The sequence below is a fragment of the Pangasianodon hypophthalmus genome, chromosome 25 (genome assembly GCF_027358585.1).
Source record: "Pangasianodon hypophthalmus isolate fPanHyp1 chromosome 25, fPanHyp1.pri, whole genome shotgun sequence".
NCBI lineage: Eukaryota > Metazoa > Chordata > Actinopteri > Siluriformes > Pangasiidae > Pangasianodon > Pangasianodon hypophthalmus.
Window position 1 is genome coordinate 3,796,776 of NC_069734.1, and position 16,365 is coordinate 3,813,140.

Genomic DNA, 16,365 nt, shown 5'->3' on the forward strand with positions numbered 1-16,365 from the left:
AGTGTAGCTGTAATGAATTAACACATTGCATTCATGTGTTAATGAAAGAGGAATTCTGTCTTCACCAGGAAATGTGTGTTAGAGGTTGAAGCTTCCTCAAACAAACAACAACAAAAAAAAAAAAAAGAAAAGAAAGAAAAAAAAATCTGATAAAATTAAACCATGTAGAAAAAAACATCTAGAAAAATCCCATAAAATATGTAAAATAAATAAATACATAAATACATAAACAGATAGATAAATAAATAATAATAACAACAATAATACTAAAATAGAAAATACACTTTTCATAGCACTAGCCCTTAGTCCATTTCCTATTACAGCAGACTTGTTGCAGTTTCACTTTCAGTTATCTCCAGCTACAGCAAAGTGCATCAGCAACATCCGTGTGATCACACACAGGAGAACCACACGGATTATTATTTTAATATCTTATGAATAGAATAAATATAGACGCTCGTGCAATAGTCTGCACACGGATGACGTCACGGACGTGCAGTGTAACAGCTGGAATGAGGAAGAGAGCTGAGGACAGATTTCACATTTTGAAGAAAGTCACCGCCGGATAAACAGACTGGGTTCACTGACTTTCTCTTACAGGACTTTGTGAGCAGGTATTTCACTCTTTCACACACTGACTGAAATGCAAATGCTTCTTGATTAGAGCATTCACTGGTCAGAAAGTGAACGTTTATGATCCATATGTCAGGCGTGGAAACCTGGCAGGTCAACAACTTGCCACTATCAAAACACACTAAAAGACTAATGAATATATTTTTCATAACTGGAAGAGAAATTAAGGTCTTGGTCTAGTTGTGCAAAATTGGGTATTCAGATGACAGATTGTGGGAAGCATCATGTGTCTTTTTTGTGAAGTTTCTCCAACTTTGGCCAAGATGAGGAAACGCCTTCAATACGCTGTTGACTATAGCCTGTGAGAGAGGGAGAGAGAGAGAGAGAGAGAGAGAAGGAGAGAGAGAGAGAGAGAGGATCTCTAATTTAAATATGTGATTATAGATTTGATTTGCCTCAGACTTCTGTTACTTCTGTTTGAACGGATTTAACCTAAATATCTGGGTGGCTCTTGACATGGAGCTGAAGAAACTTTGGTGCAAAATGAATTAAAAGTCTAAATTAAATTCAGTCTTAAGTAAAATTTTCTCTTGGTCTAAGTCACTAAGTCACACACATTTTTTAAACCTTCGGTAAAAAGGAGGACTGCTCCTTGATGTTACTTGATGCCATGGACTTCTGATTATCTGCTGTCCAGCTTTCAACATGGACCTGATGGAACACCTACCCTTGCAAACTTACTTCTGGGGAAAATAAAGTTCAGTATTTAGATTCATTCTTTGAAATTATTTGGACCATAGTAAAAAAAAAAAAAATAAGGACATTTCTAGACTACCTTTGCAATCTATGGTCAAATAGAAAACTGTTACTTCTTGATAGTTTGGACTTATCTGGTGTACAGCTTTTGACATGGAGTCGAAGTGAAAATGTGTAATTAGCCTAATTTTTAAGTTTTTTTTTTTTTTTAACTTTTCAATCTTCATTAAAAAGGAAGACTGCTATTTCTTGATGACATGGACATGATTATCTTCTGTGTGACTCTTGTCATGGAAAAGAGGAAGCTGTGAAATGCTTTATTTCTGGTGCACAATGAAATTAAGTGTCTAAATTAAATCTTCTGATATATTTTTCTTTTGGACCATGCTAAATTTAAGTACATTTTGAGGCTAACTTTTCTATCTGCTGTCAAATCGAGGACTGTTATTTCTTGCAGTTATGGACATAGTTACTTACCTCCCACTCTATGCATGAAGCTGAAGAAGCATCTTTATGCTGATAATAAATGTCGAAATCTTCAAAATAAATCTTTTTCTTGCCCAGCCTGAATTTGAAGACCTTCTATAATTTATATATCTGCATTCAATGAGGAGCTAGTGTTGTGCAATATTGTTTGTTTATCGTACCCAAAACAATGAATGTTGCAGAGCAGACATCGCAGGAAGCTGCAATGCATATTATTGAGTCATTCCAAAAGATTGAAAATCTCCGATAGGGTTGAAAATACCCCAGAAAATACCCAATACTATTGAAAGCAGCATATGCTATGTGTGAAGCTGAGTCATGTGTGCACAGCAGCTGGTGCTAAGGCAGAGAACAGAACTGTTGGGGGCACTGTGCTGCGGTGGCACCGCTGAACCTTTGGATTCTGTGCTTGACCTGTTGCTGTCCTGGGACGTCCTTGTTTGGGAAGACTACCACAATGTCCAGGGTCTCTCTAAACCCCTCTGCTCCAAAACCAGAGACCTTCTGGACTTGGTGTACACCAAAGGAGAGGAGGCCTGCAGTCTGCTGCTGGCAGCTTTTGATCAAGTCTTACCTGAGGCCCAGAAAGCAGGACTTTACTTTGGGAAAGGTAATTCAAGGCGAAGAGACATCAAGAAGACTCCCACAAGCACCAGTGAGGCTTTGTTGATTGACAGGCCAGCACTGGTAAAGAAGGTTCGGGACCATCTCGATGGGGTGTTGGATGCTCTGATGGAAGCTGGTTGCTTTACTTCACAAGACTGTGATGAAGTGTTGTTACCTGTGCACACACGTTCACAGAAGGTAAGTGATACCTATGCAGATTAGACCAGTCCATTCTGTGGGTGCCTGTTGTATGAGATTTTATTATCAGAACTTCTGCTACATTTTCCTTGTGTTTCCGACTAGGCTAGGAAGCTGTTAGACCAAGTGAGGTTCAGAGGGGAAGGTGCTGCCAATGCTTTACTGCAGTATCTGCAGCAAATAGACAGTAAGCCACAACGTGTGAAAGACGAAAAGCAACTCTCTGCTGGTATGTATGCTGTTTTCACTTGTTATGCTCATGTTTGTGCTCCTTGCTGGACTATCAAGCAGGACCTTTGACTACAGTAGACTTGTAATCATTTACTTTCTTCTGCTGTTGAAGTTACACACTTTAAACTTAAATTTAAACAGGAAAACCACTACCGTTAATTACCTTTGAATTACTAATATTGCGACAGCTTCAATATAAAAAAAAAATCAAGTCAAGTTATAAAGATCACTATCCCTCAGCCCAGGAAACTAGAGAATGTTGTGCTATGACCAGTGTTTTTCTAGTGAGCATTGTGGTGGATAAGTTATCAAACATTTTCTGCAATGTCAGTGTTCGTTTGGACCCTGTGTGCTTAGCATTTATGAGACCCATCAAAATGTAGCATAGCAATGTATCACCAATAAATTACAGAATGAAATTTTTTTTAAAATGTCAACTAATCTGTTAAGAAACTGTGATCATGCACAAGCATCCATCCCTCCAGTACACTTTCAGAGACTTGTAGAATCTATGGCAAGACAGATTGAAGCTATTCTGGGGGTTCATAGTGGTTCATAGTGGTTTTAGAATGACAAGTTTTATTTTAATACTTATGATTTAGTTATGCCATTGCTTTTCTTTAGGATAAGTTCCCATAGTACTGGCAGGGTGTGTACTGTAGGAGAATACAAGACCTTTTAAATGTACATTGACCGCAATGCAGTAGCTACATTCTTATTGATTTATGATTCCTCACCACTCCTTTCTCCAGAATGCCACCTCTACCAGAAGAAGCTTTGCAGCTCTGTTGCCGCTCAGTCACACTTTCTCAGCACATATGGCGGAACAGGAAAGTTTTCCCTAGACGATATCTATACTGATGGCCTTCTAGAAGTGGTGCAAAGTGACAGAGCGGTTACAGCTCTGGGGCTGCAGGATGTGGTGGGTCTGCTTGGGACTCTTAATGAGGAAGCCGATACAATACTTATTTCTGGTGAAGCAGGTACTGGTAAGAGTACCTTGCTGCAGAGGCTCCACCTGCTGTGGGCTCGAAGTACCTTGTTGACAGACGTTCTCATGCTGTTCCCTTTCAGTTGCCGTAAACTGAATGCTGAGCAGAGGATACTCTCTTTAAAAGAGCTCCTGTTCCTGCATTGCTGCTGGCCGGACCGGGGTCAAGATGAAATTTTCCAGTTCATTCTTGACCACCCTCACCTAGTCCTTTTCACCTTTGATGGGCTTGATGAGTTTAGGCAGAGCTTCACCGATGAAGGGCGCCATTGCTGCCCCACACAGCAAGCACCCGTACACACTCTGCTTTTCAACCTACTTCAGGGTACCTTAATGAAAGGGGTGAAGAAGGTGGTAACCAGCAGACCCCAAGCAGTGGGTCCATCTCTGAAGCGGTATCTCCGCAAGGAAGTCCTCGCCAAGGGTTTCTCTCCTGTGGGAATTGACCACTTTGTAAGGAAACACCACAATGACGCCACTGTAGCTACTCGGGTTGTAGAGTCCCTCAAGGCTAACACAGCCCTACTTGGGCTCTGCCATATTCCTGTGTTCTGCTGGATTATATCAAAGTGCTACAAAGAGTTGCTTGGATGTGGGGAAGGCAGCCCTCAGACAGTCACTGATGTATACTTCATGGTTCTGAAGCATTTCCTCCAGAAGCGGATGCCTCAGAAGCACAGCACTTTGGGAAAAGGATGGCTACAAGACCATCTAGAGACAGTGAGAAGACTAGGACAGTTGGCACTGGAGGGCTTAGAGACATCCTGTTACGTATTCGCAGAGTCAGACTTGCTCAAATGTGGCATCACAGAGCAGGACATTGGTCTGGGATTCCTTATACACTGTAAGGACCTCTCAGACTATACTGACTGCAAACACTTTGAGTTTCTGCATATCACCATGCAGTGCTTCTTCGCTGCTCTCTATATTGTTCTCAACAACAACGTCAACTGCTCTGTCATCCTAAATCTCTTTCAGTCTCAGTGCAAGCAGCCAACAGTTCTTAATCACAACTGTCTTGTACATTGCATGAAGCCTGTAGTTGATGACTGCAATGTAGCAGAGATCCCAAACCTGCAGATCACCTCAGAGTTTGTTGCAGGACTTCTGTCCCAGCGCTATCGCAGTCTCCTTGTACAGTCCTGTCCTGCTGGCTTGCTCGAGAAAAAATCCAAGCAAGTCATGAAGTGTTTGTCCAAGGGTATACAGAGGCATTTCAAATCAATCCCTCCACCAGTGAAGGGTGAAAAGAAGAGCATGCATGCCATGCCGAGTTTTGTTTGGCTCATTAAGTGCATCTATGAGATGCAGGAGAGTGAGATTGCTAAGGGTGCAGTGGCCAAACTAGAAGTAGAGCACCTGAAGTTAATATATTGTAATATTGGTCCAGTGGAATGCACTGCTCTGGCTTATGTACTCAGGTACCTGCAAAATCCTGTTGGAATACAGCTGGACTTCAACTCGGTGGGGGATGTGGGATTGGAACAACTCCTGCCATGTCTTCATATCTGTCACTCCCTCTAGTAAGAGTATCATTTCATTGGCAAACCTTAAACTGAATTTAATTTAATTTAATTATTAAAATATTCAAATAATATTGTATTACATTATTATTGTGTTTGCTATTTGATTTATTGGTGCCTTCCTATAGTACACATTTGGAAAATAATAATAAAAAAAGGTTCCTTAATGTTTTTTGGATAGTTCAAGGTTCTTAGCTTCTGAAAGGGGTTCTAAATAATGAACTTTTAGGTGGTCCCCCAATCTGACAAACTGAATAGCCCTTTTGGGCTCTAGAGTTAACCTTTTTTCTTCTCAGAGTGTATAGTAAGTGTTCAAACTGCCAGACCTTTTTTTGTGAAAAACCGCTTTCATTTTAACAAACTACACTCTTAGAAAAAGGGGGTTCATAATTCACTCTTTGGATGGTTATAGATGACTATTCTAGGTTCCTAAGATTTTCCAAATGGGAAACCCTTGTTGTAGGGGTCTACTTAGGAATAAACAATCATTTTAAATCAGAAGTAATAAATACACTTTCCTATTCAGTTTCTTCATATAACCCAGGACATAAAGGCTTATAAACAATAACAATCATCAACATATGCAAATTAATATTGCAACTTAAGTATAAGTCTGCACACACTCACTTTAAAGGGTTCTTTAGTTTGTCTCATTGGGGAGAATCCTGAGGGTTTCCCTTCTAGAAAAGATTCCAAATAGAAACTCTTAAGAAAAACAAAACTGGTCCTTGAGGAACCTTTTTATTCCAAATGTACATAGTATTAAAGTTTATAGTATTCATTCATTCAAACACATGCAAATTTTCTTTTTATTTCTTATAATCTTGACAGCTTGAGGAACAATAACATATCAGATGAAGGAATCCGCAAACTTGTTGAGAAGGGAGTACACTGCGAATGCTTCGAGAAAGTAGCGTGAGTTTGGAAAATAATTCGATTTTCAATTCATATTGTCTTACAACACAAGTTGTAATGCTTTATATTAAAAAATAAAAATGTATTTGCACAGGCTGTTCAACAACAGACTAACAGATGAGTGCACAAAGCATTTTGCCTTGCTGCTTAAGACAAAGAAGAACTTCCTTGCATTAAGGTATTATTAAAAATGTACATTTGCATTTAAGAACTTACATTCAAACCATTAAAAATATATTGCGTTTAAAGAATTGACTAATAATCACAAGATTTTAAATGTATGTTTTATAAACCAGTGAATTTATATGTCTTTTGAGTGTATGAACAATGGCTCAACTAATGAGGACACTGTTGCTAGGCAACTAGGAGATATAGACACAAATTATACAGGAAACTAGCCAATGACTGACGAGGTTAACACTTTAGCTAGCTAGCTAAAGCCATTCGAAAATTTTATAAAAGCAGAATGATGGCAAAATCTAAACAAAACTGCCACGAATATCAACATTTTCCTGAGATGTGTTAGTAACAACTGAAAAACTGCACACAGTATGAGGGAAAAAAATTACACTTAGCATCAGCTGCTAGCTGAACTTCTATCGGCTCTGCCGTATTAAGAGGTCTTTCAAAATTGTGCGTTCTTTCGAAATTGTGAATACCCCAAACATGGTGTGAAATCTTGTAATCACAGTGAACACACAAACACATTTGAACATGGCGCTTGACATCTTAATGTTAAATGAAGCATGTTTTGCTTAAAAGATGACAACAAAAAAAGGATGAATACAGTATTTGGAATATCCATACATCACCCTCAGTAGTAAAAGAGGTTACCTAGATAAAGAAACACCATGGTTAGTTTTTTAGAGATGGTTAGTATCCCTTATCAAAATTTAATGAAATATAAAAAAAAAACAAAAAAAAAAAAACACTTGGTTGTAAATTCTTGGTGTTTATGTATGAATCAGTTATCTGTCAAGTTTATTTAATGTAGGCTGAAATTAATTCTGTCATTCTGTCTATAATGTCTCGTACTTTACAGACTTGGAAACAATAACATCACATCACAGGGAGCCGAGCAGCTGGCAGAAGGGCTGAGGCACAACACATCACTGATGTATCTTGGGTGAGATTTTTTTTCTAATTAAAAAAAAAAAAATTTTTTGAAGTAAGGGCGAGTGCCAAAGCTAATCACAACCATGCCATGTGAGTGTGATATTGCTTTTATACAACAGTCCTATAAACAAGAAATATCAAGCAAGTGGCATTTCAGACACAGTATGGCTAAATGTTCTGTTTATTTTTGCTCTGCTAGCAGAAATAGATCCCCAAGAAGCCACAGTCATTGATAGCTAGCTCGCTCACATTGATTTGTCTGTTCCCATTAAAGGTGCTTCCGGGAAAATTGGCTTCATTTTTTAACTCAAAAGTTATATTCATGAAAAATGTTTGTCATGTCTGCTGATGATATCGCTACCTCTACTGTAGTAACGGTTTCCAACTAGGAAGTGGAATTTTATGTGGAAAAGACAGTGAAGAGCGGAGTGATACACACAGTGAAACGTCCCAGTGCGGTTGTAGGAAGTATAGGCACTCTTGGAACGCTGCTCGACCAATCAGATCAGTGGAGCGGAACTAACTGTCGTATAATTGTTAATATGCTAAAGTTTTCTGTAAGATGATTATTTAACATTTTTGGAAGGAGTCTCCAGTGTCAGCTCTTTGTAACAGTCAGAGGTAAAGCTGTAAGTTTATGTTTGTGCCAAAAAAAAAAAAAAAAAGTCTTCACAAATTTATGCTTTGCTGAATCCTGGTAACATTTTTGTCTCATTGACTTAAGCTGCTTTTAATAAGTGATAACAGGAACTACTCTTCCTGTTATCCACAGATGTTTCACAACATTAAACAATATGAGAGGAGTATATTTATTCTTTTATGAAATGTAACATAATATTAAACATTATAAATAGACCATTACTGTACAGAAGTCATGAAAAGTCATCAATTAACAATATAAGTACTATATTTTAAAAAGCAATATACAGTATATACTGAAATCTCCAATGCAGCTTGCCGATATTTTATTGCTGATATTTGTTCGATTTGGTGTTTTTTCCTCCAGACTGTGGGGAAATAAGATTGGAGACAAAGGCGCTGAGGCTTTAGCTGATGCACTGAAGGACAGCACCACGTTAATATGGTTAAGGTACAGGTGATCTTTATTTCACAGTTAAAGGAAATGAGTAATATGAGTCATGCGATGCGATAGATGGGAATATACATTGGATGGGATGCCAGTCCGTCTCAGGGAACCACGCATGCACACACACACACACACACACACACACACACACACAAACAAACACATTTGTACCCAAGGGCAGTTTAGGGAAGCTGATTCACCTACCGGCATGTTTTTGTGAGGTAGTACGAAACCGGAGAACCCAGAAGAACCAACTTTCAGAAGAAAGGTGTGCAAAAAAGGCTGCCCACTGCTCTGTGTGTGCACTTGGATGGGTTAAATGCAGAGCATGAATTCTGAGTATGGGTCACCATACTTGGTCACTTCACTTCAACTATTTTTCCTTGATATAGAAGCCTCTTCTCTCCTTATTCCTGGTTTGGGTGATGGCCAGAAAAATGTAAACTTGAGGAGACATTATTTAGAGTTTTGGGATACACTCTATATAGGCCTACTGGAAAATAATGTGATAACGTCACTGTATTTCTGTTTCCTGGTACTATATCCATAGCCTGGCGGATAACAGTGTAGGCAGCGCAGGGGCATGTGCCTTAGCGGAGCTTGTTAAGAGAAGCACAACACTTAAGGAGCTCTGGTGAGTTGTTACACATTTTTAAAAAAATGCTTTGAAAATGTATTTACTTTGAAAATGTACCGCATCCTTTTTACTGTGTCTTTCTTTCATTTTACTACTTCTGCCTGCTATCTACCTCTCAGGCTGAACCAAAACTGCATTAGCAGGGATGGCGTGGAGTGTCTGATTGAGGCTTTGAAAGTGAGCTCTACTGTTAAGGAAGTGTGGTAAGACCTAATTTAATACTAACACCTACGTAATTAAACCCTCAAAGTCTAGAGAACATTGCTCACACTGTAACGGATTATGACTCGTACTGAAAATGAATCTGAATCTAGATCTGTTTTTGTTTAGTACATTTCAGTCTTTGTACAAAGATTTCTGACGTTGAAGTGCTATAACAGATGTATTAGGGAGAACTGAGAAGTGTGTGTTGTTACAGGTTGAGAGGAAACAATCTGAGCGCAGAGGAGGTGAAGGAACTTAGTGAGCAAGAAAGCAGACTCATCTTCTAAGGGTGAAAGAATGATGTCAGTTCTTGGACAGATTCTTCAGATTCTATGATTGGTGTGGTGTTTAGCCATTTTCTTAAAAATGAAACTTCATTTTTTAACATTGAATGTAAAAAAAACATGTATTTAACAATTTTAAAAAAAATGCATTAATTCATCTTGGGGAGGAATATCTTTTTTTTTTTTTTTTTTTTAAATACAATGTTTCTTTGGCTGCATTTAGCTCTTACATGATTTTTTTTCTTTCTTTTTTTTTCTTTTTTTTAAGTACAGTACTAGCAAACATACCTAGCGTGGTTAACTAGAAAATATGCTTATGGCATGAGGTCATTCTAGTAATTTATATCGTTTTAATTTTTAAAATGAATAAGTTACTTTGACTTTCATCAGCCAATGTCACAATATCACTGAAAATAAAGAAAGAAGATAAAATACGCTAAACTAATCTTCCTCTTCCCATGACCTTCAGGAAATTCAGATGATTCAACTTCCTGTTGAACAGGTAACTTATGGAATATACCAGATTTTCCTAGGGGTGAATGTGTTCAGGTAACAGGGTTATGTAAATGTTGTGGTACACTAAAACGTACATAACCTACACTGGCTGAGTCATGGAAGATGACGTTTCCTAGCATGACATGTAACGTGGATTCCCAGATTAATGCAGAAATAATAAGATTTTTTGCAGTATAAATGTTAGTTCAGTTATAATGAGCTGGAACAGGCAGAAATAGTGATTTCTAAGTGCACTAGAATTGGTACATTTTATTTATGAAACTATTTATCTGAAACACGTACAGAGATGGTTGTGAAGAAGCCGTGATCTGTATTTAAAATGTTGTTTACATATATTTTACATACATATTTGTCAATCATTGAATCACCCTTACAATATCAACTACCACCCGGTTATTTTCTAAAACATGGTCCCCTGTAGTCTACAGTTTACACCAGTGTTTAGCCTGGAGAGTGTTATCAGTATACTGTATGTACATTACAGTAACTAAAGACAGAAGAATGAAATATTATTAACTTCACGTACTGCATTGATTGTATTTTTTTGTTACCATGTTACTTTATGTGGATTTATATTTAAGTAATTTCTATGTTATTTTTCTATATTATTTTGCTTTCTGTTCTTTTTTTTCTATGTATTTTCTCCCTCTAAGCTGGCTTAAACTGGAGGAATAAGTATTGTGTGATCTTTTTTGTATAATAAATATAATTCAGATGGCAGCAACAGCATGGGAATGCTGAGTACAGAAGTTTACATACATTGAAATTCTGAAACCAACAAGACAAGTTGTTGGGTAAAGTGAGTTAGGTTGTCACAAGTAACCAAAAATGGTCAAAAACTATGTGCTGATATTAATAATAAAAGAATTAACATTATATTTCTGACTGTGCATTAATGCAGACCTTTATCCCACTTACGCTCTAATGACTTTTTAAAGTCTCTTGCTGTTTGTTTGGGGTTTTTTTAATTGATTCTCAGGTACTTTTTTTTTGTTGTTCTGTAATTTTTCTTCCCCTTTTGGTTGTGTCTGTGTGTCAGTTTCTTCCATTCCTAAATGATGGTTTTCACTGTTGGTAATAGTATCACACTTTCTCTGGCTCTGTAAAAATTTTTTTGTCCCAGGTCTTCTGAGAGCATATTTTATGCCTATAAATAAGACTGCGGAAGCAGGTGTTTCAGACCATTAGATGTCTTAATAAAGCTCATTCAGATAAATTGGCTAGAGATATGAAACCTTAACTTTAAGCTTAATTTGTAGACTAGATCTTTCATTTTTCAACCCAGAAGCCAATAGGACACTTTTGCAAATACTTTTGCACTATTTGTTTTTACAGAAAACTGATGGACAGATAGAAGATACACCTTTATCAAAACAAAAGAAACGGAGTCCTACTGATACATTACAAATTAACCCAACATTACATTCAATAATACAGTATCTACTTACAACCTGAGAGGGTTGGTTTGTTTGTTTATTTCTTTATTTATTAGCTTTGCTTCTACCAAATACCACTGCCGTAATGGCTGAATCCTAATTGACTGCCTTTTGTACAAATAGTGCACTACGTGGAGTGTACAAGTCATTATTGTATACACTCGGTAGTGCACTTCAAACAAACCTAACGGAAACCCCCAGGAGGTGGGACTTAAGCGCAAACAGCCAATCAGCACTGAGAACAACGCATTTTGACCAATCAGAGACGAATACCTGTGACCGAACAGGTTAGATTAGTATAATACACACTATAAATTATTTATATTTTTAAATAATTCGCTGCCCTTACGTCATTATTTTATTTTGGCGCAGTTTTCTTTCAGTTATAATCTAGCTATTTAAAAACCAAAAACAATTCATTTAACATTTAAGTTGTGGCTCGCTACCTAGCTAGCTAGCTAGCTAACTATCTTAGCAACTTAACCAGAGACCAGTACAGTGCTAGCGGTTAGACTGGAAGGCAACTGCAGCTAGCACGCTAGTTAGCCGAGCCATTCATGTTTTGTATGTAAACATCAGGAATAAGGCAGCGGTGAGATTTCCACATCGAAGACGAAGAGATTTTAAGTTAAGGAGGAGCTTCAAGAAGGTATTTATTTATGTCATTTAGATAAATAAGAGAAAAGTTGTTTCTAGCTAGCTGGCTAATGTTTTCCCCTGCATAGACTTAACGATATTCCTGAAAGTCTCTACAGCAAAGCTACAGTAGCATGGCATTATTGTGTTATTTCGATGCGAAATAAATCTGCTTTTGTAATCTGTGATGTTAGCCAGCTAACCACTGGACAGATGTTTAACTCCAGCTAATGACACAGGTGATTTAAAACGCCTGTCAGTGTAGATGCAGGGCAGATGTGCTGTCATCTCTTCACCATTATGCTCAGATCCTAGGCCTATTTATAGTACTGCTGATCGGATTATATGTTTAGATTTAATCACATGTGTCCTGGCATGGGCTTTGTGATGGAGCTAGATATCCAGGTACATCAGATATTCTCCAAATATTTGAAATCTCACAACAGGGGAGAGAAGATGTCTACAGCATTTCTTCTCCCCACCCATCCAGGGTGTCACGGTTTGTCTCGATTTTCACGATATTCAAGGTGTTTACAGCAAATCGGTATTAAAAAACAAACAAACAAAGAAAATATCCTTCTCTTAAATGTTGTTTTCACCAGGATGTAAGATGACAATCTTTACAAACACAGGAATGTGCAGTGTGTGTGAAAAATACTGATGTGATGAATTCATTCATTCATTCATTCATTCATTCATTCATTCGTTCATCTTCAGTAAGTGATTTATCCCGGTTGAGATTGAGGTGGAGTCGGAGTCTGTCCCGGGAACACTGGGCACGAGACGGGAATACGCCCTGGATGAGACATCATTTTCCTCACGGGCCACACCACACACACACACACACACACACACACCTATGGGCGATGTAGTGTAGACAGTCCAGCTACAAGCATGTTTCTGGAAGATGGGAGGAAAGCCGGAGACGCTGGAGGAAACCTGGAGATGCTGGAGGAAACCTGGAGATGCTGGAGGAAACCTGGAGACGCTGGAGGAAACCTGGAGACGCTGGAGGAAACCTGGAGACGCTGGAGGAAACCTGGAGATGCTGGAGGAAACCTGGAGACGCTGGAGGAAACCTGGAGACGCTGGAGGAAACCTGGAGACGCTGGAGGAAACCTGGAGATCCTGGAGGAAACCTGGAGAACATGTGAAGCACAGGATCGTATGAGTGACCCTGGAGCTGTGAGGTGGCAATGTTAAACATATTAACACTGGAGTGGCACCGTTGCATCAGCTTTAATGACTTAAAAATATCTTGTAAGTCAAGTGCAAGAGTTCAAAAAATCTCCTACGACCTTATCTGCATGTGATAGATTTACTGAGACTGTAGATTTTTCCTGGCTGCTATTAAGCAAAAAAAAATAAAGCGAGTAAAGGAATATACACGAGACTAGTGTGGGATGAGTCATCAATATGTTTCCCAAAAGTGAAGAATTATACAGTGAGACCAAGAATATCTCCAAAACTTTTTTATTTTTTACAATTTTTATCTAGTTATACTCCCGTATTGGCGTCCGTGACAGTAAGGGACAGATACGAAAAGGTCTGTAACACAAAATTTGATTTCACTTTAAGGTCACAAATATGATTGTATATCGAGAAATGAAACCTGAGCAAAATAGCTGATCAATAAGATTATTGTTTAATTTTAAAGTCTTGGAAAATTAGTAAATGTTTTGACATCACATTCTGTACTAGTTTTGTCTTCCTTCAATTAACTGCTCTTGAGGATGTGTATGTCCCGCCCCAGGGGGCGTGTCTTGCTCTACAGTAGCAGCTCGTTAGCAGTAAACGTGGTTTTTTGGTGCGTATTGGCTTCCTGCACACTACTCCTTTCTCTTTTTCCAGCGTAATATTTAAAATGAATTATAAGCCTACTACTCTGACATGTCAGATGTCTCCCGGTGATGACGCTGCAGCTCTCTATCACCCTCGGCACTGCTCTCGGTCGACCTCATCGCGAACATATACGGCATAAACACGCGCAAACTTGTAGTCTACGATATCGTCCTTGTTAAAGTGGACAGGCGTGAGTGAAGGTGGCGGTAAGAAATCCTTCCCGGTTTAAAGAAAAGGCTCTTTTTTTTTTTTTTTGGTATTTTCAGTACTGGTAAGTTTGTTTAAATATGGTATGATGTGGAGTGTCGTGTCTCAGACATTATTGGCTGTTGTGTAAATCAGTCGTGTGCTTCAACACACTTCCTGTTTCAAAAGGAAATACGTCAACATCACGAGACATTTGAAGGGGACTTTATAAATAAAGCAGCCACGCTGAAGACTGTAATAGACTGAAATGTGTTTTGATCAATATTTTGAAACAGTCATCTGTCAGATCACACACACTGCCACTAAGCGGGACAGAATTATCATATCACATGAAACTTGAAGACGCTTGTATGATACACGGTATGTATCACAATAGTTTGTTTGGCTGACAAAGTGCCAGCGAAACCGAAGGACTTGTGTACAAATGGAAAATTTGTGTACACATTTTTACCATTTCAAAGATTCAGAAAACCAAATCAGCCGCTTCCAAGATCCATTCAGTTTGTCAAAATGTATCGGGATGTATTTTAATAACGATTTTGTTGTTATATCGATATATCAGTGCTGTGTGTCTCAGTGCTGTCCTTTCGTATGATACGGGCAACATACAACCGTTTTGTGTCCTACTTTATTATAGACTTCGGAAATGACTGTATCAGTGCATCATGAGTAGAGTCCTGATATTGCTCCTGAAGTTACAGAACAGTCTGATTTTTATTTAAAAAAAAAAAAAAAAAACACACATTTTTGCATGTGAGGTCTAGTTGCCTCTGTTCTTCGCCCACTCTTCAGTATCTTATCGTAAAATTGTACTATCATGTCTCGCCCATTTGTTGAGATATTTACTCAGATAATGAGCCGACAATGGCTCGATATTGTTAAGCAGGGAGTGGAAATTTGTGTGTGCTTGTGCGTTTCTGTATGCAAAATCCCCTACAGCTTCTCTGACACAGCCTGCAGCACAAGGGGAAACCCGAGCATCCACACACTCCGTGAGTGAGTCAGTGTGGAAGTCTGTGTGTAACGAACACACACTATGTGTTCAACGTTACGTAAATGCTGATCTTGGCAGTACTTACGCGTAGTAGGGTGCAATATGCTAATATACCTGTAGTATGACTTTAACATATTGTAGGGTTAAAGGAATACCTCTGTGTGTGTGTGTGTGTGTGTGTGTGTCATTCATAACACAGCTGTATCATCTCACAAGGTGTGTGGTTTCAGTCCTGCAGGTTCATCACATGACAGCTGATGTTATTCTTCCTCTGTGTTAGGCATGAGACTCTGTAAAACCTGCTTCCAGTGAGAGCCTCAGCCCATATTTAATTCATGCTGATCAGAGTGTCACTTTCGCTCTTTTCACTCTCAGACCTTCAGCTGAACAAAGTCGCGTTCTCACAGCGCAGTGCTCAAGAGCATCACGGAGGAGAAACTAAAGTGTATTGCGTAAACTTGCTTTTAATATTGCACTTCATTGTAAATGTGCTACTCATTGTTTCTCCTTGTTTTACTGGAAATCTTCTGAGCTCGCTTTTTAGTGTATTAAAGGTGCTATGTGAATAATATTTTTCTAATTATAAATACTATTATTTATGTGTTGTCTTTTGTTTTGCTGTTAAAATTGGGTTACATTGAAAGTTTTACTTGGATTAAATAGGAAACGTGTTATGTGTGTGAATAGTCCATTTGGAATTTGGAATTAGAGTAAATTCTGAATTTGAATACGTCGAGTCATCGCTTGGCCTATTTGGCGGTGCAAGCGTCCTCTTTTCAACAACTGACATTTGGTTAGAGAGTATAAAAATAAACACCACTGTCTTTCTCTTGGCTTCTCCAGCTCTGGATGCGTGGGTGATCATGCGAGTGCCTCATCTCCATCCCCGCGCTCGCTGACGCCTCACGTTTCGATCCTCTGAGCGGGCCCTGCGATGCAGCCATGAGCTCGGCGCTGTGGAATCAGGAGAAGGGGGCGGGCAGCCCGCGGGACGACTGGCGCTTCTTCATGCTGCTGAAGGAGTGCGTGGTGGAGAAGGCGGCGCAGAAGGTGGTGCGTGTGCCGCGTGGCAGCCTGGGTCAAGTCTGCCCCGAGCGCACCTCCCTGGGCCGCCCGCTGCCCCCCAC

General features: G+C 38.9%; 2 protein-coding genes across 3 annotated transcripts in view; both read left to right on the forward strand.

Moving 5' to 3' along the window:
* The first annotated feature begins 368 nt into the window (after positions 1–368).
* nod2 (nucleotide-binding oligomerization domain containing 2) lies at positions 369–10,999 on the forward strand. The gene is made up of 10 exons (XM_026937760.3): positions 369–2,619; positions 2,725–2,848; positions 3,603–5,364; positions 6,196–6,279; positions 6,374–6,457; positions 7,322–7,405; positions 8,402–8,485; positions 9,033–9,116; positions 9,239–9,322; positions 9,538–10,999. The coding sequence occupies exons 1-10, from the start codon at positions 2,134–2,136 to the stop codon at positions 9,608–9,610; spliced, it is 2,949 nt and encodes a 982-aa protein (XP_026793561.3). The 5' UTR covers positions 369–2,133; the 3' UTR covers positions 9,611–10,999.
* Positions 11,000–11,848: 849 nt separating this feature from the next.
* cylda (cylindromatosis (turban tumor syndrome), a) overlaps positions 11,849–16,365 on the forward strand; it is a 29,938-nt gene continuing 25,421 nt past the window's right edge. Inside the window, exons 1-2 of one of the 2 annotated variants that reach the window (XM_053229503.1) lie at positions 11,849–12,208; positions 16,082–16,365. The exon at positions 16,082–16,365 is cut by the window's right edge and continues 307 nt beyond it. In XM_053229503.1, the coding sequence (XP_053085478.1) occupies positions 16,181–16,365 (185 nt within the window). In that variant the 5' untranslated portion in view covers positions 11,849–12,208; positions 16,082–16,180. The remainder of the gene's footprint in view (positions 12,209–16,081) is intronic. The other variant, XM_053229505.1, reaches the window with a different exon arrangement.

What these genes read in the sequence shown, in the direction of transcription:
- nod2 (XM_026937760.3), top strand. Translation starts at nt 2,134, where the DNA reads ATGTGTGCACAGCAGCTGGTGCTAAGGCAGAGAACAGAACTGTTGGGG. An exon ending in CATATCTGTCACTCCCTCTA is followed by an intron (nt 5,365 to 6,195) that starts GTAAGAGTATCA and finishes TAATCTTGACAG; the next exon opens with CTTGAGGAACAATAACATAT. An exon ending in AAGAACTTCCTTGCATTAAG is followed by an intron (nt 6,458 to 7,321) that starts GTATTATTAAAA and finishes CGTACTTTACAG; the next exon opens with ACTTGGAAACAATAACATCA.